This window comes from Bos javanicus, chromosome 12 (genome assembly GCF_032452875.1).
Source record: "Bos javanicus breed banteng chromosome 12, ARS-OSU_banteng_1.0, whole genome shotgun sequence".
NCBI lineage: Eukaryota > Metazoa > Chordata > Mammalia > Artiodactyla > Bovidae > Bos > Bos javanicus.
Window position 1 is genome coordinate 28,356,871 of NC_083879.1, and position 25,215 is coordinate 28,382,085.

General features: G+C 35.8%; 1 protein-coding gene across 6 annotated transcripts in view; it reads right to left on the reverse strand.

The window, feature by feature from the left end:
* Nucleotides 1-25,215, reverse strand: part of PDS5B (PDS5 cohesin associated factor B) — a 192,376-nt gene that overhangs the window by 19,583 nt on the left and 147,578 nt on the right. For 3 of the 6 annotated variants that reach the window (XM_061434810.1, XM_061434809.1, XM_061434812.1), the window contains exons 24-31: nucleotides 17,544-17,667; nucleotides 9,936-10,140; nucleotides 7,524-7,638; nucleotides 5,679-5,811; nucleotides 5,223-5,342; nucleotides 4,104-4,166; nucleotides 3,391-3,536; nucleotides 1,913-2,012 (exon numbers count right to left, since the gene is read on the reverse strand). In XM_061434810.1, the coding sequence (XP_061290794.1) occupies nucleotides 1,913-2,012; nucleotides 3,391-3,536; nucleotides 4,104-4,166; nucleotides 5,223-5,342; nucleotides 5,679-5,811; nucleotides 7,524-7,638; nucleotides 9,936-10,140; nucleotides 17,544-17,667 (1,006 nt within the window). Of the gene's footprint in view, nucleotides 1-1,906; nucleotides 2,013-3,390; nucleotides 3,537-4,103; nucleotides 4,167-5,222; nucleotides 5,343-5,678; nucleotides 5,812-7,523; nucleotides 7,639-9,935; nucleotides 10,141-17,543; nucleotides 17,668-25,215 lie in introns of all 6 variants that reach the window. The other 3 variants (XM_061434808.1, XM_061434807.1, XM_061434811.1) reach the window with 1 other exon arrangement.

A 25,215-nucleotide genomic window follows, 5' to 3' on the forward strand; every position in this document is an offset into this window, starting at 1 on the left:
ATCCAACAGATGTTGGCAATTTGATCCCTGGTTCCTCTGCCTTTTCTAAATCCAGCTTGTACATCTAGAAGTTCTAGGTTCACGCTCTGCTGAAGTCTAGAAGGATTTTGAGCATTCCCTTGCTAGCATGTGAAATGAGCACAACTGTATGGTAGTCTGAACATTCTTTGGCATTGGAATGAAAACTGACCTTTGCAGTCCTGTGGCTGTATTTAATATAAATGTACATGAACAATAATTTTGCAGTGAAATTTCAATGTGAAGCTGGTAGTATACAAAAAAAACAATACTTTTCCACTATCTATCGGTCTTTAAACTCAACTTCTGTTTCATAATGTCAGCTCTCTAAAGACATTTCAGTTGGAACAAGCTTATTAATAAGGTTCTTCTGAAAATGGATGCAAAGTTACACAAAAGATGGCAAAAGCCTTATTAACTACACGTATCAATCTCAAAAGCTTGTAAATTCAGAACTGTTCTGTGAAAACATGGACTTTATTCTGCATTGCTCCAAAATGTAAACTAGATATGGAATTTATAGGATAACAAAATATTAACCATGTTTTCTAATTTGGGGGGGAAGAAGAGCAATATATGTGGGTGTGGGTAACCTACCTGAGGTCTCCAACAAATGGGAGAAATTACAGGCTTTCCACTTAAGGCATTTTCAAGCACATGGTAACTAACTCTCATAAATTACAGAGAAGGAATTTCTGCACTAAGGGAGAGGTCAGATTAGAAGACATAAATAGCTTTTCCCACTCAAGGATTCTTCTATAAATCCAGATAACAAGGTTCCTTTCTGGCTAAGCAATCAATTTTTAATTCTGCTTGGGTGAAATTTTTAAACAGCCAATAATAATCAGAATTAACACTATAGTTAAGATTGAGTAAGAATTTTAGAGTTTTAAGTAGAAAGAGAAACAATTTTCTAAAATAAGTTATTGGAGAAACCTGAAAAAAACTGAAAATCATTTAAACTTTGTGGGATATGTAAGTTTGGGCCACTGGAAGACAAGAAGTACAAGAACTATTTCAGAAAAAGCAATGTATTTATTAATAATTTTTCCCTCTATTAATCAAGTAGATGAAAACACATTAACTTTTATTATGATAATTATTAATCAAAAATATTAATCTTGATAACAATGAAACAGCAGCAACCACCATTCATTTGGGCTAATTCATTTATTCTGATAAACTTTACCAGCTGAGTATCCACACTTCACTAATAAAGAAACTAATTCAGGGAACCTAACAAGTTATTCAAGAAATGTTTAGAGCTAACCTAGAAAGTCAAAATGTACTCCGTTATTAATGCCATTGAGTTGTGTTGGAATACGTAACCGTATTCTATATCCATACTAAAAATGCCAAATTGTCTTCAAATGATAACTATAAATTATGTCTATAACACATATCAGTATCACTGCTATTAAGATTTAAAAACTAAACAAGGACTTTATGAAAACTGTAGCATTTCCAACATTTACTGGAATCATATTTAGTAATTAAAGGCTCAGGAAATCAGCTAAGATGGAAGAACCTTTAAGAATTCTCATTCTAGTCTCTTCTCTAAGGCTAAGTCTAAACTCATTATGTTTAAAGAAAAAGAAAACAAACACAAAAGCCAAGCAGTTCTGAGAACAGAACAGGCATGTTTGAGTCCAAAGCTTTAAAGAATAAAGACTGCTTACTAGAATGATAAGACACACAAGAAATTCAATATACTTAAATTACATGGTAGAGGATAATTATAAACTCAAATTTGTGATTAAAACCACTGAAGTAAAATCATATGTCAAACTTGAAAGTAACACTCACTAGTTTCCGTGTAAAAATTATTATTTACATAGAAAGAATTACTATTATTGTACTTATTATAAAATCAAACGAAATATCTCACCCTTACAAGATCAGAGTCATCTCTCTTGTCACTTTTTTTTCCCGGCAAAGGTGAAGACATTGTGTAATCTTCATTTTCACTGTGATCCATTTCAGAACTATCAAGCCTTTTAATACAGATATTTGTTATTATTATTACAATCAAACCTTAAAAGTTCTTCCTGTTCCCAGAGTAGCTTTATAGCTTTATGAACAAAAAGTTTCATTCTTTCCAAAAAGTATCCACTTTATTTTCATGGTGGTTTAGTCCCTAAGTTGTGTCTGACTCTCTTGGCATCCCATGGAATGTAGCCTGCCAGGCTCTTCTGTCCATGAAATTCTCTAGGCAAGAATACTGGAGAGGGTTGCCATTTCCTTCTCCAGGGGCTCTTCCTGACTCAGGAATCGAACCTGGGTCTCCTGCATTGCAGGCAGATTCTTTACCAACTGAGCTGCAAGGGAAGCACTTTAATATATTTAACACCATTTGGCTATTTTCCAACCTTCTCCCTTTTCATGCCTACCTGAGATTACTATTAGCTGATTCTAGCTCCTCTATTCTCCATCAGTAACCTAGGTAATCTTCTAAAAGCACAAATTAGATCACTAGACTCTACATCTTCCAGTTTTACTTAGAAGTCAAACCAAATCCTTTACATTATCCACAAAGGGCAAACATAATCTGGCTACCTCTCAACTTCATCCCTGACCATTATTCTAATCCCTATTCTCCAACCAAAGTGATCTCTCACACACACCTAGCCCATTCCCTTAGAAAGAGTCCTGGTGAACAAAAAACAACACAACTTAGAAACTAAACAACAAAAATGCCAAAACTAGTTAAACTGTAAATTATTTTCCTTTTTTCTTTAGAAAATAAAAAATTGAAAGTACACAGCACAATTTGAAAGCATATTTTTAAACTTTTTTAAAACAAAAAAGTTACATGCATGCACAGTAAAAGAAATTCAAAACCACATCAGAGCATCTTCCTCCTTCCTACACTAGATTACTGTATGCACTATGGAGATGTTGGGCATTCTTCCTAAAACTTTTGATGCATGTACAAGTACACGTAAATACAAATTCTTCTTAAAACCCCAAAATACTTTACACTGTTCTATTCTTTGTCTTTTCCACTCAATCACATATTGTGGAAACTCTTCATATGAGCTCATACGTCATCATTTTTTAAAGGAGTATGTATTTCACTGTATAGATGAGCCGTAATTTAAAGATTTACATTCACTGGACACTAAGTTTGGAAACCAGCTTATGTCTTACAACGGATTGCCCCAACAAGCTAAAATATGAAAGGCTATGGAGTACCCATCTAAGTGAGTAAGCAAATACATATACCTTGTAAATGGCTCTCGGTGTTAAAAAGGAATGTACAGATATGCACTGACTTTCATTCACTGACATTAAAGGTAGAAGATGTTATTTTAGATCTCATAGCCTTGGTGGATTCCTTAATGTAGAGCATGGTATTTCTTGTGTACTTACCTCCCTTTTATTCTTCCAGGAGAGCTTGGATTTGAGCTGCTGCTTGCGTTGCTTACAGTTTCCATTCGTGATGATTTTGTCTGAGATTGTTTGCCTGCTGATGAAAGCGGCTTATTAACAGCTCCTAGAACATTGGTTGTTTTGGGCTGAAATGAAAAATGCGTATCTCTTTCTATTTGATAAAAACCAAAAGAAATTTAGATGCAAAGAATCACAAATAACACCTGCCAAAGTATTTCCATATATAAACCATGAAAAGCTTGCCTATCCTTAAGCAAAATAAGAATTATAAACTGAGTATCACTTGAATAAATAAAAAACTGTATTAACAGAATAACAGTTAAGTTTCTAAGTTATCTACGGTAAGAAGGCTTACAAAGAAAGTGAGAACACAAAAAATGTATAGTCAACAATGAAAATTGACAATTAGACTCTTGCCAGGGAAGGATATGTCTTTTTACTTTAATACTACAGAATAAGAAATTTAAGAAAGAAGATACCCAGGGTTTTACCATAAGTTAAAAAATATGTTCTATATCTCAACCTACATCTATATAGTAAAAATAACTTTTTCTTACTAAATGGAAGATACTGAATATTTGTATTTTCTTTTGATACACCAATTTAAAAGAAATACAAAATAATATAATAATACCAACAGTCACACTAAAATAAACTACCACATAAAAATTAAAACAATTTTCAAAACATACTTTTCCAGGAGTGAAAAATGATTTCATTTCTGGAGGCAGATAATTTTTGGTGTTACTGAAGTTCTGGAAGCAAGGGAAAAAAGACAGTCAATGACTTCTGAAACACTGTATCTACAAAGCAATTCAAAAGTCAATAAAACTTAAATTAGAGCAGCTTTTGTTTTAAAGTGCATTATAAAATACATATTTATTGAAACTAAAAATCAGTTGAAACACAAAATTTCAGTCACTGATTTTAAATGCTGTAATAGCTAAAACTAACCTTGTACTAACTCTAGTATTAACACAACATTTTTGAGCTCTAATATGCTAGAGCTGTAAGAGCACCTGAACAAAAACATGCTTATATAATAATACTCTCCAGGGAAGAGACCACATATATATATATATATATATATATATATATATATATATACTACATATATATATATATATACTACTTTTATCTTAATCACAAAAAAGTGAATGCCTAAATGCAGACAGTCCCTTTTTAGGTGAACCTACAAGGCCTATTCCAATCTCTATACACTGGGGTTAAGATATTAACTGGTATTCTGCTTTAAAAAAAAGGGGGGGGGTAATGACTGTTTTCCTCTCACTTAGATAGACTATAAACCTCCAAGAGATTCTTAAAAATACCTTTTTTAGAATAATACTATACTTCAGTTTTCTGAAAGTGGTTTGGGAAGATCCCTGTAATGCTTCCCAGGTATTAAGCCTGCTCCAATGTCAGTTCTCTGATTGTTTCACACCAGTTAGAAATTTCAAGGGCTTATAATTTCAGACTGTATCAGCATTCTCCTTCCTGTTTTGAATCAATGGCCATTAACTCATTAATTTATCAGCTTTGATCACATTTTTGCCTGTGCTCTTAAGACTAGCATAAAACTCAGAAAACAATAAAAATTTTAGATCATTTTAACTCATTTCTGAACCTATTTGTGTCCTCCAGCTTAGCCCACATTCTGATCTTGAACATGGTTAAGATTCACGGTGACCTTTCCCCATGACATAAGTAGTGGGTCAACTCTTGACATTGATTCCTCCTGATCTTCCCACAACCTAGTGGTGACAATATATTTTATTTCAACTTACACAAATAAATCCTAAAATAACTACCTTGTCAGGCTGGGTGAAAAAACGAGCTGGCAGTACCGGGTCTTTAGGAGATTCCAAACTATATGTGGTGCTTTTTGACATGATGATATTCATGGCAACATCACATACAGTATACAGTTTCTGCAATGGGTATTAAACAAAAAGAAAAAATCAGGTACTTAAGTTGGCAAACTAGACTCTGTGAATTAGGAGTAATTCCAGAACGTGCATTTAGTATGTAGTTTTCAGGACAACAGTGTAAGTTAAAATACTTATTCTATTATTGTAATTAGTTTACTAGTAACAGCATTACTACTATTCTCTACTGATTCTATATTAGTAAGTCTAATTACTAACATGAATACTACTATTTACTACGAGCAGCAAAGACTCATGCTGTCTAGAGAAGTCTTATACCCTATGCTCAAATGCTTAAAGTCAATACAGAATCATAACTATTTACAAAGAATTACATACTTCATTCATTTTTGCATCATCTGGTCCTTGAGCATCTTTTGTTTGTTTAATATTTTCTACCATCTTTCTGATAAACGCATGACTATTATTTTCATTTTTAGCCATTAGTATTTCCAGAACAAACCAAAGACACCTAAAAAATACCAAGAAAAAAAATTCACTATTAAATATGGATATAATTCTAAATATAATGAACTCCAAGAGCAGAAAAAATTAAAAAGAAACAGCTAAAAATCAATAGAGAAAAAAAAAGTACATCACATACATATTACAACATATCAGGAATGTAGGTATGAGTTCATAACATCCTTTCTCAAAGTCTCACTAATTTTCCTAGGTAGACAGAAAAGTTAAAAAGAAACAGAAATGGTAGAAATAAAGCAGTGATCTTAATCCCGAGCTGTGGCAGGGATGGAGGGTTCCCTGAAGCAGTAACTGGGTCACAAAGTGAAGACTCTCATGTGCTAAGATTGACCGCGGTTCTGACTGCAGTCTTTAGGAAACTCTAACAACCATTAAGAGTCTTCATCAATAAATTGAGGGAAAAGTCAGGGCTGACAACTTACATACTAAAGAGAAAAAAAAGTTTCACTACCTCAGTTTCAGGGTAATTATATTAAATTCTATGCAAGAAAAAAATGAAAGTCCTTTGTCTCTGTATTATGCATACAGAATGGGACAGAGTGATAGTACAGAGGAGAAAACGGGAGAAGAGGAAAATGTGAAACAAGGCATCAGTTCTAGAAGGGAGAAAAGTAACCTCTGAGACCGCAGGCATAGGTTACGGTTTCTTTTCTCTGATAGAAAGGAGATCACTCAGGGCTGTACTAGACCATTTATAAATACAGCCCCAAATATTTATTTAGTAAGTTTCAAGGAATATTTTATCATTAAAAAAAAAACAACCCAAACCAATGTGTTCTGAGAAAGAGGAATGGCTAAAAGTTTTCCTTAGTATAATCATACTAACACAGAATTCATTTTGGGAAAACTAATAGCTTATTCTTTAAAACTAGAAACTGTGGCAAAAAGAGGGCAAAAGCCTTTCTCTTGTCATGAGAAAATTACCAGTAATTTAATTTTATTCTCTTGAAGCACCACAAATACTTAACTATAAACTATTTCTATGAATCAAGAAACCAAGAGTTATTTTTTCTTTAATAAAGAAGCTAAAAGCATAAGAAATTAATTTTTCAAAACCACAGAGGTCACCCTTTACTATAACAGAAATAGGATCTCATCTCTATTTAAGGAAGTCTTACAAAGACTTCTCTAAATATCATTATATTCCCCCATCCCACACCCTGGCAGGTATATTCTTCTGGCATCTAAACAAGAATCTTTCAAAGAACTACAACTGTCATAAACCTAATCAACAGTAAAGTATGGGAACAGTTCCCTGGTTATCAACTTGGCCCATTATTAAAGTAGACCATCTTTCTTCCTTGTGGAGAAAGACAGGAACTGCAAAGGAAATATGCTTACCATGTGAATAAGAGTATTAATTCACTCCACATAAAAATCTATACAGTGCTTCAGAAGAAAGTAGGAAAAGATAAGAATTACAAACAAACTTTTTAATGGATAACTTCAATAGAAAAGAAATGCCAGACTGGTAGAGAAACAGGACAGTAATACAGTAATTATGCTAAGTTGTTTTGGGAATTATATAAGAAATGAAATATGAAGAAATGGTAGGAAAAAAGAAAAAGAGAACAAATAAGGTAAAGAACCTTAAACTCCTAAAAAATGAAATAAATTTAATACACTAATTATAACTGAGATTCCATTATTAACAGGAAACAACTTCAGAAAATATGAAAATGGGATGGAAAAAGTCTTTACTCTTTAACGTCTTTAAGTTGTTCAATATCTTGTACTTTGACATAATCCGGATCATGCGCCAAAAGGTGAATTGTATATGGAACAACATATTCAGGTAGAAGAGACAATAATTTTTCTGAAAAAGAAATAAAACAAAAACATCTAGGTTAGAAAACCAAATCTTACTCGTTCTCTTTCTCTCTCTGATACTCTATTTCTTGTATCCCAATAAATTACCACAATATCACTGGAAGAAAAATACACTGAAAGGTCCAGTGCTGAGGTACATCATAGAGTTTATCCAGTTATCCATCATGGCCAATACTGATATGCCTACTAAGTGCACCCTGTGCCGAGCCTACAAAGATACATATTTCAATTTTCAACAGATATGAGGAAAAAGTGACCCAAACTATACTCAAGACTAAGGAACATAAAATCTATTTTTCTTATTAGTAACTCTATGTTCAATACTCCCTTGTAAGTTGCTGTGCAAAAGGTAAACAACTAGTAAATCTTTCAGTCAGTATGGCACAAAAATAGGAAGTAAAGGTTGATACTATTTAATACAATTTGCAACATAAAAACTGACAGAAAGGAACAGACATTGTTTCTAGGGCATTTTACATAACAATTAAGTATCTTTTCAGTTTAAATTCAAATGTTTTGATTTTTTGACTGAGGATCAGTAGGGGCCATTACACATAGAAATGGCAATCCTAACTAGTTTTAATAAAGGTTACTCGAAAGACCAAGATTCATACTCTGAGCAATTCTTTTTATATTTCCTACTCTTGCAATTTTAAATCAGATGTTCAGTCTAGAGTAAAATAATGTATGTGTCAACAAGGCACCAAATTTTCTTTATTCGTATCACTGAACTCAAAGAGAATAAGCTTGTGTGTAGTATTCATTTCAAGGTAGGTCCAGAAGAAAAAAATAACAAGGTTCAAAATTCAGTGAAATCTGAATTAAAGTCTATCTAACATGTACTGAGTGCTTACTCTTTTCCAGACCTACTATTTTAGTAGGGCTTACTATTTTAAATATAAAGATGCGTAAGACTAGACACACACACATAAAAAAAGACTAGACAAAGACCTCACACTGAGCACAGACAGGACCAGGACAGAAGCCCCACTTCACCATGGACAGTACCCTAAAATAAGAACAGCTAATGACTTCTGAGTACTTTTTTGAACCATGCATTATGCCAGGTGCTTTATATATACAACTTTTTAATCATAACCACCATAAGATACAAGTAAAACTATACCAATCTTACAAAAAGGAAACTAGGGCTCAGACTGCATAAACAACCCACCCAAATACAACCGGTAAATGGCAGAGGTGGCAGAGGTGAGATTTAACTCCAGAACTCTCAAGGCGAAGTAGGAAGAGAAAGAAAGAGGGTCTCAAAACTGTATTTTAAAGGATTCAAAAGGGGCAAACTTCTCTCCTTGGTTTTGTTTATTTGTTTGGCCAGAAGGGGGAGGCAAAATTTCCAGAGTTGACAACAGAGAAAAAAGCTGGCTAGACAAATTTCAAATAATCCAGAGTACAAGGAGCAAAGAATTTACATTCTGGAGTAGCTAGAGAGAAAGTTTAAAACTCAGGCTGAGAGTTCACTACAAAGTGTCATCCTAATGAGCTTCTACTTGATCCTCTGAGCAGAAAGGAGCCAACCAAGGTTTCAAGCAAGAAAATGACGTGAGCAGATCTGTTTTAGGAAGATAATTTTGACAGTGGTGTGGCTCGGCTGGAGGCAGGGGAACATTTACAACACGGAGTTAGTCAGGAGTAGATATGATAATTCAAGTGAAATACAGCAGGATAGGGGAGTTGGGGAGAAACAGTGAAGACACCCAAAAGAAGAATTAAGAGGATTTAGTGACCAATGAAAGGAAAAAAGGAGGCATGAAGAATGCCTCTGACTTCTGACTTGCGTAACTGGATGGCTTTTAATGCTGTTGATCAAGTCACAGAAGTCAGGGACACAAAAACTAATAAGTGTGGACGGAGTGAGGTAAACAAATTTTAAAAAGGCACACAGGACCCTGATATTAATGTCAGCTACAGGTGAGGACAACCAATAAAGTTTAAAGACCTGGACTTTTTTAAACTACAAGAGTACTTAGACAATCTTCATAAATGTACCCCTTACTGCTTCATTTACCTCCAAAGCTCCTGCTTTTTGCCCTTGGCCTTTTAGTCAGTTGCATAAAAAACTATGGGTTGATATTTAAATACCCATGCATTTATATTTTAAAATGACCTTTTACGAGGAAAAGTTGCTGCTGAAAAACAGTAATAACAACTTACTTAATGAGGGCTGATTAGAATATAATAAACAACAGTAACGTCATTTTGTGCTCCACAAAACTGAAACTGGCAAGATGGGAAAGTATACTCTTCATTTTCACACAAGCTTACCGCTAACAGCTGCATGCTGTTTCAGATACTCGCGTCTCACATTGATATTTTTTACCAGACACTGCCTGGCATGAGCTCTTCGTTCTTTTACAGGGTCTTTTGCACAAAGTGCACAAATTGCCATATACTCAAGTGGAAGCCGTAATCGAGAAAGGCCTTTGTGAAGTTTCTGAGCAAACACTTGTCTTACTTGATAGCATTCATCCTGGAAGACATAATTATCCCACATGTTACCTACATGGTATCAGAGGAAGTAACAATTTTGGATAGGAAATCCACTATATCAGGTAATCAGAAGAATAAACATAGCACGTGTACCCACAACCAGTGCTCCAGTTCACAGGACTAAGATGTGACAAGTTAATATGGAGGCCAGAGTGATAACTTGGACCTTAAAATGACTACCAGCTACCTGTGTGAGAACACACTGAATAGATAAAAACTAGTATACATTAATCCACCTTAACTTAAATGAGATATGTAAAAACAAGTCTGAACACTATCTTTTATTTACCTTTTTCATTTACTAAGATAAAACTCTGTCCAATTTATATATTTAGTTCTATCATTTAAAAAAACTGTTCAGATTAAAACGCACAACTCCCAAGGCAGGAGTTACTAATCCATTTCAGCAACATCACATTCCTCTTAGTTAACTGCTCATCACTGTGCCTGCTTTTCTCACACCACTCGCTCTCCTAAACCACCCACCTCCACTCTAGAAGCTAACCCGTCCTCATCTTCAAGGACAGCTCCCATATCTTCTAGAAATCACTGTGTAAATCTTTATCCTGAACCCTCTGTGCATATCTAGTACTTTGCTCTGCTAGTACTCTGTGCATATCTCCAGCCTAGGATTTCAGTTCAGTTCAGTCACTCAGTCGTGTCCGACTCTTTGCGACCCCATGAATCACAGCACGCCAGGCCTCCCTGTCCATCACCAACTCCCGGAGTTCACTCAGACTCACGTCCATCGAGTCAGTGATGCCATCCAGCCATCTCATCCTCTGCCATCCCCTTCTCCTCCTGCCCCCAACCCCTCCCAGCATCAGAGTCTTTTCCAATGAGTCAACTCTTCGCATGAGGTGGCCAAAGTACTGGAGTCTCAGCTTTACCATCATTCCCTCCAAAGAAATCCCAGGGCTGATCTCCTTCAGAATGGACTGGTTGGATCTCCTTGCAGTCCAAGGGACTCTCAAGAGTCTTCTCCAACACCGCAGTTCAAAAGCATCAATTCTTTGGCGCTCTGCCTTCTTCACAGTCCAACTCTCACATCCATACATGACCACAGGAAAACCATAGCCTTGACTAGACGGACCTTTGTTGGCAAAGTAATGTTTCTGCTTTTGAATATGCTATCTAGGTTGGTCATAACCTTCCTTCCAAGGAGTAAGCGTCTTTTAATTTCATGGCTGCAGTCACCATTTGCAGTGATTTGGGAGCCCAAAAAAATAAAGTCTGACACTGTTTTCACTGTTTCCCCATCTATTTCCCATGAAGTGATGGGACCGGATGCCATGATCTTTGTTTTCTCAATGTTGAGCTAGCATTTAGTACACAGTATGAAAAGGACTGGTTTATCTGTCTTATGCAGTGCTATTTCTTGAAGCCAAGCACTGAGATTTTATTCCTCTTTGTGCCTCAAAACCTAACACAGTGTCTGCTACACATTATGAGAATTTTTTCTAAACTATAGGGAAAAGCTCAATATGACTTTTGAACCATATATGAGATATACAAAGACTTTCATTATTACACTCCATCAATGAACATAATGTGTGGTGTGTTTCATATTATTGCAACTGTATGTTTATTTCTTCTATCTAGAATGCTAATTTTGCTTTTCTTCAAAACCCAGGTTGCAACATCTTGCCCTTATCTTTAAATCCTTATTTTGTGCATCTTCTTTCATTTACTTTAAACCTCAGTTTACTACAATACCAAACACCCACTTTTTAAAAAAGTAGTCAAGTGCAGCTTCTATGGAGAATAGTATGGAGGTTCCTCAAAAAACTGAAAGTAGAGTCACCATACAATCCAGTAATCCCACTCCCAGGCACATAATCAGCAAAACCATAGTTCAGAAAGAGACCTGCATCACCACGCTTACGGTAGTGCCGGTTACGACAGCCAAGACCTGGAGACACCGGAAAGGCCCATCCACAGACGAATGACAATACAACTCAGCCGTAAAATTAATCAAATACTGCCACTTTGCAGCAGCAGGAATGGACCTGTGGATTGCCATACCAAGTGAAGTAGGTAGGTCAGAAAGATACTATCACTTACATGTGGAATCTAAAATAAGACACAAATGAACCTACCTACAAAACAGAACAGACACACAGAACAGACTTATGGCTGGTTGCCAAGGGGGAAGGTGGAGAGGGGGAGGGAGGAAATGGTAGTTTTGGGTTAGCAGATGCAAAGCATTATACACAGAATGGATAACAAGGTTCTACTCGATAGCACAGGGAACTAGATTCAGTATTCTGTGATAAACCATAACGGAAAAGAATATAAAAAGAATGTGTGTGTGTGTGTGCACTACTGAATTATTTGGCTATATAGCAGAAATTAACACACTATAAATCAACTATACTTCAATTAAAAAAAATAGTAATCAATAGACAGAACTACTATCTGTTATCTATCCTTATACTCCACAAAACAAAATTAAACTTATATTACCCCTTCCTCATTATTACTCCTATAAGGAGAGTAATTTTCAGTATCCAATTATTCTTTATGAAAATATCCAATTACAAACAAACAATATAATTAAAAGTCAATATATCACAAATATATTCACAAATGAACAAGCTACTTGTAAGAATATATTATAGATACAAACTAGTCAATATTATACTGGAGAAGAGAATGGTTACCCATGCCAGTATTCTTGCCTGGAGAATGCCATGGACAGGAGTCTGGGGAGCTATTGTCTATGGGGTTGCAGAGAGACAGACATGACTGAGCAACTCTCACTTTCACTCAATACTATTATCTAATATAATAAGCTATAGTGGAATATAACCGCAGAAGCAACCGGCATCACTACACTCACTAGTCATACCTAAAACTAACACAATACTGTAAATTAAATATACCTCAATAAAGCAAGCAAGCAAACAACAACAAAACACTGAAGAGCACTCAAATATCCCTCCACACTACTTAGATACATTTCCAAAGCCATGTTTTTGTCATTCTTCAGTAATCACTGACGATCTAATAGTACAATGCAAATTAATTACAATGTCAACTGTGAATCACAGCAAAGGTAGGAGAGTTTCAAAAGGTCATTAAGATAATGTTAGAAAAAAACTGTCCAATCATATGCAAGGCAATTGACATTTAACAACAAAATATGAGAAAATTGACAAGAATGATGATCCAATGGGTACAGCGAAAGAGAATCACCTAAATAAAGATTTAAAAGATGTGCTCCTGGGAAATGAGGAAGTCTTCCAATGTTTGCTCTTATTTTTGCAAACATTTACCCTTTTCACTAGTTTATAAAAAATAATATGAAGTAAAGAACATATTTATCCTTTCAACTAGGTTATTAAACCAGTCAATCTAAAGGAAATCAACCCTGAATATCCAATGGAAGGACTGATACTGAAGCTGAAACTCCAATACTTTGGCCACTGATACAAAGAGCCAACTCATTAGAAAAGACCCTGATTCTGGGAAAGATTGAAGACAGGAGGAAAAGTGGATGACAGAGGACAAGATGACTGGATGGCATCACTGACTCAATGGACATGAGTTTGGGTAAGCTCCAAGAGACGGTGAAGGACAGGGAAGCCTGGTGTGCTGCAGTCCATGGGGTCACAGAGTCAGACATAACTGAGCAACTGAACAACAAGGCTATTAAAAATATGAAGTAAAGATTTACACTTTGACTAGGTTATAAAAACATGTGAAGCAGAGGACAGAGTGACACAATTTTTATCAGGAAAAATACACTCTCAAAAAAGCAGACACTTTATACTTTCATGTTTATGGTTATAACCAGTAATTGGTTCAATATAAGGAAAGTGAAAGTGAAAGTCAACTCAGTCGTGTCCAGCTCTTTGCGACCCCATGGACTATACAATCCAGGGAATTCTCCAGGCCAGAATATGGGTAGCCTTTCTCTTCTCCAGGGGATCTTCCCAACCCAGGGATTGAACCCAGATCTCCCGTACTGCAGACAGATTCTTTACCAGCTGAGCCACAAGGGATCTACTACTACCAAATACTTTTCTGAGATAAAGTTCCAATCAAAGCTTTTACTCCCTACTAAGAAATTCATTTTAGTCTGCATATTAAATAAACTTTTGTGTTAATTTCTGCTGTACAGCAAAGTATACGTTTTAAGTGTAAACTATTCTCAGTTATTTGTAGTATCTTGTAAATAGTTCAATTATTGTGTGTATTACATTGTATTAACAGCACTTATATTTTCTGTTCTCCTAAGAGCTTATCTTCTTAAGGGCTATAGCCATGACTCACCTTTGTATCTGAAGAACCTAGAACAATGCATAGCACATAGAAGTACACAGTAAATTTTCATGAAGTGCATTCAAATTCTAAAATACCTAGACTGGCCTGGAGAATTGTAAAACTGTATAGTCCATGGGGTCGCAAAGAGTCAGACATGACTGATTGACTTTCAAGGGCTTCCCCGGTGGCTCAGCTGGTCAAGAATCTGCCTGCCTGCAATGAAGGAAACCTGGGTTCGATCCCTGGGTTGGGAAGATCCCCTGGAGAAAGGAAAGGCTACCCACGCCAGTATTCTGGCCCGGACAATTCCATGGGCTGTATAATCCATGGGGTTGCAAAGTGTTGGACACAACTGGGCCACTTTTGCTTTCAAGATTGGTATTATTGAATTTTTATTCTTCCAGATTTACTTTCTATTCAAATGCATGACAAAGGCCACTGAGATACAACATTGCCTTTAAAGAGCTGAACTCAAGTAAACACAAATAAACCATAGGCATGTAACTAAGACAAGGCAAGTAAGTATGTATCGGGACTGTAGATAAAATCTGTAGGGGATCCAAAGGAGATCTATTGTATGAATTAGAGCTAGTTTCGTGGAGAAGATTGTGTCTGAGCCTTGATTTGCAGAAAGGGTTGGATTTGGGTATGCAGAAATGAAGACGGTGAAAATAAAATTAGAGGGAGGCAAACTACAGGTACATAAAAGAAAAAAAATGTTTGGCTTCACTGAAATAAACATAGGTAAAGGGTGGTGTGCTAAACAGAATTTTAAAATGTATCAGATCAGATCAGATCAGTCGCTTAGTCGTGTCCAACTCTTTGCGACCCCATGAATCGCAGCACGCCAGGCCTCCCTGTCCATCACCAACTCCCCGAGTTCACTCAGACTCACGTCCATCGAGTCAGTGATGCCATCCAGCCATCTCATCCTCTGCCGTCCCCTTCTCCTCTTGCCCCCAATCCCTCCTAGCATCAGAGTCTTTTCCAATGAGTCAACTCTTCGCATGAGGTGGCCAAAGTATTGGAGTTTCAACTTTAGCATCATTCCTTCCAAAGAAATCCCAGGGCTGATCTCCTTCAGAATGGACTAGCTGGATCTCCTTGCAGTCCAAGGGACTCTCAAGAGTCTTCTCCAACACCACAGTTCAAAAGGATCAATTGTTCTGCGCTCAGCCTTCTTCACAGTCCAACTCTCACATCCATACATGACCACTGGAAAAAACAAAGCCTTGACCAGACGAACCTTTGTTGGCAAAGTAATGTCTCTGCTTTTGAATATGCTATCTAGGTTGGTCATAACTTTCCTTCCAAGGAGTAAGCATCTTTTAATTCCATGGCTGCAGTCACCATCTACAGTGATTTTGGAGCCCCCCAAAATAAAGTCTGACACTGTTTCTGCTGTTTCCCCATCTATTTCCCATGAAGTGATGGGACTGGATGCCATGATCTTCGTTTTCTGAATGTTGAGCTTTAAGCCAACTTTTTCACTCTCCTCTTTCACTTTCATCAAGAGGCTTTTGAGTTCCTCTTTACTTTCTGCCATAAGGGTGGTGTCATCTGCATATCTGAGGTTATTGATATTTCTCCTGGCAATCTTGATTCCAGCTTGTGTTCCTTCCAGTCCATATGCAGGTCCAAATATTAGAAGGGCTTGAATGGCCTTCTAGGTAAAATATATGCAATTTTTCTTTCTTATGAGTACAAGCCCATAAATATTTCTGACCAGGGGAATAACATGACCAGAAGTTGATAGGGAAATTTAACCCACCATAGAAAAGTCTCCCAATGGCACAGATGACAGCTAACGATGGGTACAGCAATCAGAATGGTTAAGGTTAAGAAGGTATGAATAAAAAAGATGTAATAGATATCAAAGGACAGAATTATCTAGATATCAAAGGACAGAATTATCTGTACTTTTGTGACAAGGTGCAAACACAAGCAAATAGTCAAATATAAATCATGCTTTTAGGTCTAAGAAATGCCATTCACCTTTACTTAATGTTTACTGAGGTTCTCTGTGTGTCAGGAAAGAATAGATTTGGGAGAGATTCAGTCTTACGTTCTCAGGAAATAAAAGTTTGAAATTTCTGTTTGGCATTGGAAGTGGGTCCAGAAACTTGAGAAGGGCCAAAAAATGTAGTCGTGAAGTATGACAAAAATCAGGAGACAAAAGCCAAAACAAAATATTTCAAAAATAAAGGTGCAATGAGTTGTGTCAAATGATGCCAAAAGGACATGTATAATAAAGATTAAGACCATTGGACTGGGGGACTTAATTAGATCATTTTTGGAAAACAGTGAAAGCAAATGCTAAAACGTGAGCAGGTAGAGTGAGAGGATAAGACAGCAGAGACAAGCCTGTGGTTGAAAGGAACAACAAAATTAGGAAAAAGCTTTGTTTACAATAGGGTAATCCCATATTTGTAAATTGTGAGAATGTGCTAATAATTAACGTTTTACAATGAATACATGTTTCACAGTCAACAGAATCCTAAAACAACCTTTAAACTTAGGTAATCTGAACTTTCGCATTGGGAATTTGATGACTGAGACAGTAACATATACAGTATGCTAGAAAACAAAGTCTCTAGAATTTAACAAGCATGGATGTTCTCTGGACAGAATGGACATTTAACTGATGATCTGCACATACTGACTACACACAGCAAGTTTCAAACAAAGTCCATCTTTCTTAACATCCATACTTGCCCTTATTTTTTAAAAAAATTTCTACTTAACAACCAATACCACTAACACCCTAAGAAATATCAGACCAAGAGTCCAATAAATCGATAGACTGCAAGTACTACCAATTTGAAAAATTAATTACATACGTTGTTTTCTAAGAAATTTAATATGTTATTTTTTAAACAATTCTCATTTTATGGCAAAATAAGGTTATCTCCAAAATTAAAGAGGGAATAGTAAACCAGAAAATTACGGGCTTCGCAAAAATCTCATTTCTCATATTGACTAGTCAAGTATCTGAATAATAGTACCAAAACTAAAATCATAATAAACAGATGTTTTAAATACTGAAGTACCACAAGTACTAAAAGTCAAAGAACACAAAGAATCATGTTCTGTACAACCAACCATTTTCCTTACATTGATAGCTAAAGCACACAGCTGATACTGTTCTAACGTGATAATCTCATGGTAACAGGGCTCCTGGGCCAGCTTCACAATTGCGCTCCCAGCAGCGAGTCTCAGGCGTGACATATCTGGTTTACTGAAAAATAAGCAAGAAAGAATATGAATTAGATTTCTAAACATCTGCACAAGAATATTCCTACTTTGTGTATCTAATTTTATAAAAATTCCTCTGGCCTAAAAAAAAAAGGCAGAAAACAATTCAGTGATACTGACCACTATATTATGTTTGGAAGATGGTGTCCAACAGAACAAAATTCTTTGCTTGAACACAAGTCTAAGCTAGTCATTGAATTCTCTTGTTCTATACAGAAAGCTTTCAGCCAAGCCTAGGACGAATCTATTTGTATGTTCAGTTATTAGGTCTCAAGTCTTCCACTATGGATTTTTTCGGGGATATGTGTTTACTTATGTATTACGCACAAAATATCATAACTTGCTGATCATTCAACTAAAACTATGGTGTTAAGTACTAAAGAAGTTAACATAAAAGCAGGTACAGTAGATTAAAAAAATTACTATTTTTAGCTAGTATTCAATTTTGAAATATCATCAAGAGCCTCTTTTTAAGGGAAGAAAATCTGTCGTAAGATGGGATGTATTTCAGCAATTAGGAAATTCTTGACTAGTAAATATATTTAAATAATCCTTCCTAATACAGAGACATATCAGATGAATTACTGATTCACTGAAATATTGTAAGGAGGGAAGTTGTAACTACTTAATTAGGACTCCCTATATAGCTCCATAGTAAAACATTATTATTTACTATACATACAACAAATACACCATAATGAGAGGGATGTGAAAGAGATAAATCTTAATCTTCCAGGATGCAAAAAAAAAAAACTTAATCTTCCAAGATCTAAAGATCTAGTTGGTTTAAGACTCTTCCTTTATCTTTCTAACAATTATGTAAAAATATTTACAGAGTGTATGACAACATTAAAGGTTCTGAAGTTACAGGTTGCAGAGATATTTTCAGTTCATCAACAGCAATATTTCAAGTAGTTATTATAAGATAAATCACTCAACCACTGCTAAGGAAAATCTGATTTCCTTGTTGGAATTTAGTAAATTTAAAAAGTAACTAATTAAAATACTTTGTGTGTGTGTGTGTGTGCGCGCGCTCAGTCGTGTCTGACTCTTTGTGACCCCACGGAATGCAGCTTGCCAAGCTCTTCTGTCCATTACAACAATGTTTTTGAAGACTAGTTTAAGAACACAGACCCAACGAGAGCTCCTGCAGGTGGATGGGTCTGGCCTTAGCAGCTGTGGGCTTTGTGGGCACGTACACTCAGGGACTGGGCCAGGTCAAGGTCTGCAGTGCCTCCATAGCTCCCACAGCAGGTCCAGGGGTCCAGGTATGCAACTACTACAGTCTTGGGACCTGACTTCAGTGTATCTGCACTGGTGACCTTGTGAAAACTACTCCTGAGAGACACCAAGACCAACTGCCAGCATAGCCACGCTTGAGGTGAGGCGAAGGCAGTGCCAACAACAGTGCACTTTGTGAGTTCACACAAAAGGTGAAGCTGACACAACGGAGCATACTCACAGGTACACAGATCCAGTGGAACAATACTCAGTGGCTACTCTTCTGGTAGGGGGTTCCAATCCTACCTCCCTTGTAGTGCAGATCAGAAATGGATCAGGGGCTTCTACTCCCAACAACTTGGGAGCAGACCCTGCCCCAACAGGGCAATGACAACCACAGACCAAAGAGGAGGCCCGGTTGATAGCTTGTGCAGGCTCTGGTCACTACAACATCTGTCACCGCTCCTATCAAGGGGATAATGGCCAGCATACACGGAAGAAACAGGCTGCAGGCATCCATACTAAAAAACAGCCCTCACACCAAAAAATATTAAACTCACACAGGCTACACAGGGTCACCCCCACAGAAAAACAGCCCTCAAAGACCACAGCAGGTAACTGCTCTAGACTCACAGAGCAAAAGAAATAAAAGTAAAATAAAGAAGCAGAAAAAGCGCTCTCCGTTAATAGAGAGAATTCCCCTTTTGAAAGAACAATGAAACAGACTTCTTCAGTCTAACAGACACTGAATTCAAAATGGAGAAAATGAATGAAAATACTACAGGAATTAAGAAAGGCCACTGATACAGATGCAGATTATTGTGAAAAGGAATTGGAAACTATAAGCAGGGGCCAAGGAAAAAAACAGAGAATTCATTAGAAGAGACCAAAGCTGAACTAAAGGCTATGGACAGCAGAAGGAATAATTTCCATTTATTTAAATGGAAAAATGAAAAATGGAAATTACCCAAGTAGATCAGCAGACAACCACCCCCTAAAAAAAGGCAATATAAGAGACCTATGGGATAATATGAAGCATTCAAATCTATGTATGATAGGGATTCTGGAAGAAAAAAAAGAAAGGGGAATGAACACGTCCTTGAAGAAATTATGGCTGAAAACTTACCAGGCCTAAAGAAAGAAACAGATATCCAAATAGAGGAAGCACAAAGTGCCCTTCACAAGATAAATCCAAACAGATTATACCAAGACACATTATAATAAAAGTGGCAAATGTTAAAGAGAGATTTTAAAGGCAGCAAGAGAAGAAAAGTTAACTACAAGGGAACCCCCAAAAGGCTATCAGCTCATTTCTCTACAGAAACACTGCACGCCATAAGGAAGTAGCAAGATATATTCAAAGTCCAAAAGTGAAAAATCTGCAACCCAAGATACTGTACCCAGCAAGACTATCCTATAGAATAGAAGGAGAAATAAAGAATTTCTCAGAAAAACAGTAACTTAAAGAATACAATACTAAACCTATCTTAAAGGAAATATTGAAAGGTCCTTTCTAAGTAGAAAAGATGCAAGAATCTATAAGAAAGAGAAAATCACAATTGGAAAGTAAATCACTGAAATAAGTACACAAATTCTTCAAAAAAATAAAATTACTGTGAAGCCAGTGATTACCAAAACGAACAGCAAAAGTGTCACTATGAGGATGTACAAGGACAACAAAATTATAAAATGTGGGAGAGGAGAGTAAAAAAATATAGATTTGTCTTTTCCTAGAATGTGTTTCAGTTTGTACGATTACCTAAATCTAAAGCAAGTAGGTATATGAACAGGTTTAATATATTTGAAAACTAGGGCAGGCACAAATCAAAAACATAACAACAGATTAACAAAAATCAAAAAGAAGAGAATACAAGAATAATACAAAAGAAAACCATCAAATCACAAACCTAAAGTCAGCAGATGGAAGGAAATAATAAAGATCAGAGAGGAAATAAATAAAACAGAGATTTAAAAACAATACCAAAAAAAAAAAAAAATCAATAAAACCAAGAGCTGATTCTTTGACACGGCAAACAAAAATTGACAAACCTCTGACCGGGCTCAGCAAGAAGACAAGACTCAAATAAACAAAATAAGAAATGAAAGAGGAGAAATCACAACTCAAACTGCAGAAATACAAGGAAACTGAAAGAGAATTACTATGAACAATACTATGAACCTAGAAGAAAAGGACGACTTTTTAGAAACATACAGCCCACTAAAAAGCAAGAAGAAACAGATAACCAGACCAATCACTAGAAATGATACAGAATCTCTAATTAAGAAAACCAAACCAAAAACACTGCCTACAAACAAAACTTCAAGACCAGATGGCTTCACTGGGGAATTCTATAAAACATACAAAAAAGAACTTCTTAAACTCTTCCAAAAGAGTGAATAGGAAGAAAACACTCCCAGAGACATTCTATGAAGTCACCATCACCCTGAAGTCTGGCAATGAAGTTACCGAAACCAGACAAAGACACCATCAAAAAAGCAAATTACAGGTCAATATCTTTGATGAATAAACACAAAAGTTCTTAAAGTATCAGCAACCTGAATTCAACACATAAAAAAGGTCATACACCACAACCAAGCTAGATTCACCCCAGGGTCACAAAGACAGTTCAAATCATGCAAATCAATTAATGTGATACACCACATCAACAAAAGAAAGGATTAAAACCACATGATCATGTCAGTAGATACAGAATTGATAAAAGTCAACATTCATTCATGATACAAAACCCTTATGAAAATAAGTACAGAGAGAACATAGCTCAACATAATAAAAGCTATTTATGATGAACCCACAGCCCATATAATATTCAACAGTAAGAACTTGAAAGCCTTCCCAGTATACTCTGGAAAAAAAGGATGCCCACTGTCACCACTTCACTTCAACACAGTATTGGAAGTCCCAGCTAAAGCAGAGTAGGAAATAAAAGGTATTCAAATTGGTAGAGAAGAGGTAAAAATTATTATTATATGCAGATGATACGACATAGAAAACTCTAAAGACTCCACACAGAAACTACTAGAACTGATAAATGAATTCAGCAAGGTAGAAGGAGACGAGATTAATATACAGAAACAGGCTGCATCTCTTTACAGCAACAGTAAAATATCAGAAAGTGAGTGTAAACAAACAATCCCTTTTAAAACTGTACCACCAAAATAAAATACTTAGGAATAAATCTGACCAAGGAAATGAAAGACTTATATGTTGAGAAATACAAAATATTAATAAAACTGAAGATGATTCAGAGAAATGGAAAAACATCCCATCTGTTGAATTGAGTTAATACTGTTATTAAAATGGCCATACTATTCAAAGCAATCTACAGATTTAAGGTTACACCTATCAAATTACCCATGAGACTTTTCACAGAATTAAAACAAATAATCCTAAAAGGTAAACGGAACCAAAAAAGATTCAGAATTGTCAGGTAATCCTGAGGAAAAGTATAAAGCAGGAGGCATTGTCCTCCAGACTTCAGACAATACAAAAAAGCTACCATAATCAAAACAGTATATTATTGGCACAAAAACAGACAAGTGGATCAATAGAACAGAACAGAGAGCCCAGAATAAATCCACAAACCTGTGAACAATTAATCTTTGACAAAGGAAGCAAGAATATTCAATGAGGAAAAGACAATCTCTTCATCAAGTGGTGCTGGGAAAGATGGACAACTGCATGTAAGTCAATCAAGTAAGAACACACTCTCACACCATACACAAAAATAAACTCAAAATGCCTTAAAGACTTAAAAACAAAACGACACGATAAAACTCACAGAAGAAAGCCTAAATATTCTGACATAAATCACACAATTGTTCACAGGTCAGGCTCCCAAGGCAATAGAAATAAAAGCAAAAATAAACAAATGGGACCTCATTAAACTTACAAGCTTTTGCAGCAAAGGAAACCACAAACAAAATGAAAAGACAACCTAGGGATAGGCAGAAAATATCTGCAAATGATGTGACAAATAACAGCTTTCTTTCCAAAATACAGAAACAGCTCATAAAACTCAACAACAAGCAAGCCAATCAAAAAATAAAAAATCTAAATATACATCTCTCCAAAGGAGACATACAGATGGCCAAGAGGTACATGAAAAGATGCTCAATATTGCTGATTACTAGAGAAATGCAAATCAAAACTACAATGATGTACCACCTCACACCAGTCAGAATAGTCATCATTAAAAAGTATACAAACAACAAATGCTGGAGAGGGTGTGAAGAAAAGTTCCTTCACTGTGTAAGGACACTGTTCTTACACTGTTCGTAGGAATGTAGATCAGTGCAGCCACTATGGAAAACAATATGGAGGTTCTTCAAAAAACTAAAAACAAAGTTCCAGCAATTCCACTCCTGGGCATACATCAAGACAAAACTAACCTTAAAAAGATAAATGCACCCCTATGTTCACTATTTGCAATAGCTAAGACATGGAAACAGTGTAAATGTCCACCGACAGATGAATGGACAAAGAAGATATGGTACGTGTATACAGTGGAATATTACTTAGCCATCAAAAAGATGAAATTCTGCCATTTGCGACATGAATGGACCTAGAGATTACCATACTAAGCAAAGTCAGAAAGAGAAAGACAAATACCATATGATATCACTTATATGTGGAATTTAAAATGTGACACAAATCACAAATCTACAAAGCAAAAACTCACTCACAGAAATAGAAAAAAGACATGTGGTTGCCAAGGGGGAGGAGGTGTAGAGGAGAAAAGGAGTGGGAGTTCGGGATTAGCAGAGGCAAACTTTCAGCTGTAGGATGGAGAAACAACAAGGCCCTACTGTATAGCACAGGGAACTATTTTCAACATCCTGTGACAAACTACAACGCAAAAGAATATGAAAAGGCATGTGTGTGTGTGTGTGTATTTAACTGAATCGCTTTGATGCACAGCAGAAATTGACACATTATTGTAAATCAACTGTACTTCATTAAATTTTTTTAAAAAATGCAGACAGATCCAATGTAATTCACACACACAGAATTCAAGAACACATGTGATTATGTTAAAGAATACTATGAATAAAAACAGGTGGCATGAGACCTAAGTATGCACATAAATAATGTAATTAGTAAATTTGAGACAAAATGTATCAATACTAAGGAAATTTTTCTAATTATTATGTAACTCTTGGATGCTAACATGAATTATAAGAGTAGAAGGTAGAGACAACTAATTTTACTGAAAAGGTAATAAATGAGTTATACATGTGGAATACCTTACAGAACTTTCTTTTTATTTGATCTGTTTGAGAAGAATGTGTTAATGCTAATATTCTATGCAAAAAGTACCGTATGCGCAAAACATATAAGAAATGAAGCAAAGATGGCAAAGTATTAAGCAGCTGACAATTACCATTTATATTTGGTCCTAAAGACTTTAAGCTAGATGTGTACACACACACACATATATATATAAAAGGTGGGGGAAGTTACTCTTATATTTTTAACTACCAATAAGATGTTATAAATGGTACCTGTATTTTCACAGAGGACAAACTTCTAAATTTTAGCTAATTCTGACATAACCACTACCATCAATATATCTAATTACTATTTGCTGGGCAGTGTTTTAAATACATTAAATATACTACCTTTTTTGATTACCATAATAGCTAGATGAGATAGGCATTAATCATCATCTCTGTTTTATAGCTGAGGAAACTGAGGTACAGAGCAGTTACAGTAACTTGCTGAAAGGTACCAAGCTGCTAAGATGTGGTCCCAGGATTTGAATCTGGAATCCAGAGTTCATGTTTTCAATCACTAGACTATACATCTTTCAAACAAAACACAAACAAAAAGTATATGTATTTTTAATACTTTGTGTCAAGTGTATTTTCCACGTATGCATATATTTTTACTTCCAGAGAGCCAATTCCATTGCAAAAGACACTGATGTTGGCAAAGACTGATATCAAAAGGAGCAGGGGATGAGATGATTAGATAGAATCACCAACTCAATGGACATGAGTCTGAGCAAACTCCAGGAGACAGCGGCGGACAGAGGAGTCTGGTGTGCTGGAGTCCATGGGGTCGCAAAGAGTCAAACACGACTTAGCAAAACTAAACAACAACAACAATACTTCTGGAAACAGATTCAGATAAGCTGTTTTCTATTTGGTCTGTTCTTTTGTATTTAAATATTAACAAGAATGTAAAACACCAGTTACTGATTGGTACATTAACAGTTTCATATAAGGTATTAGAAAAAAGTAAACATCTACTGTTAAAAATACTTAAAAGCATTCAGCAGTAATCTGC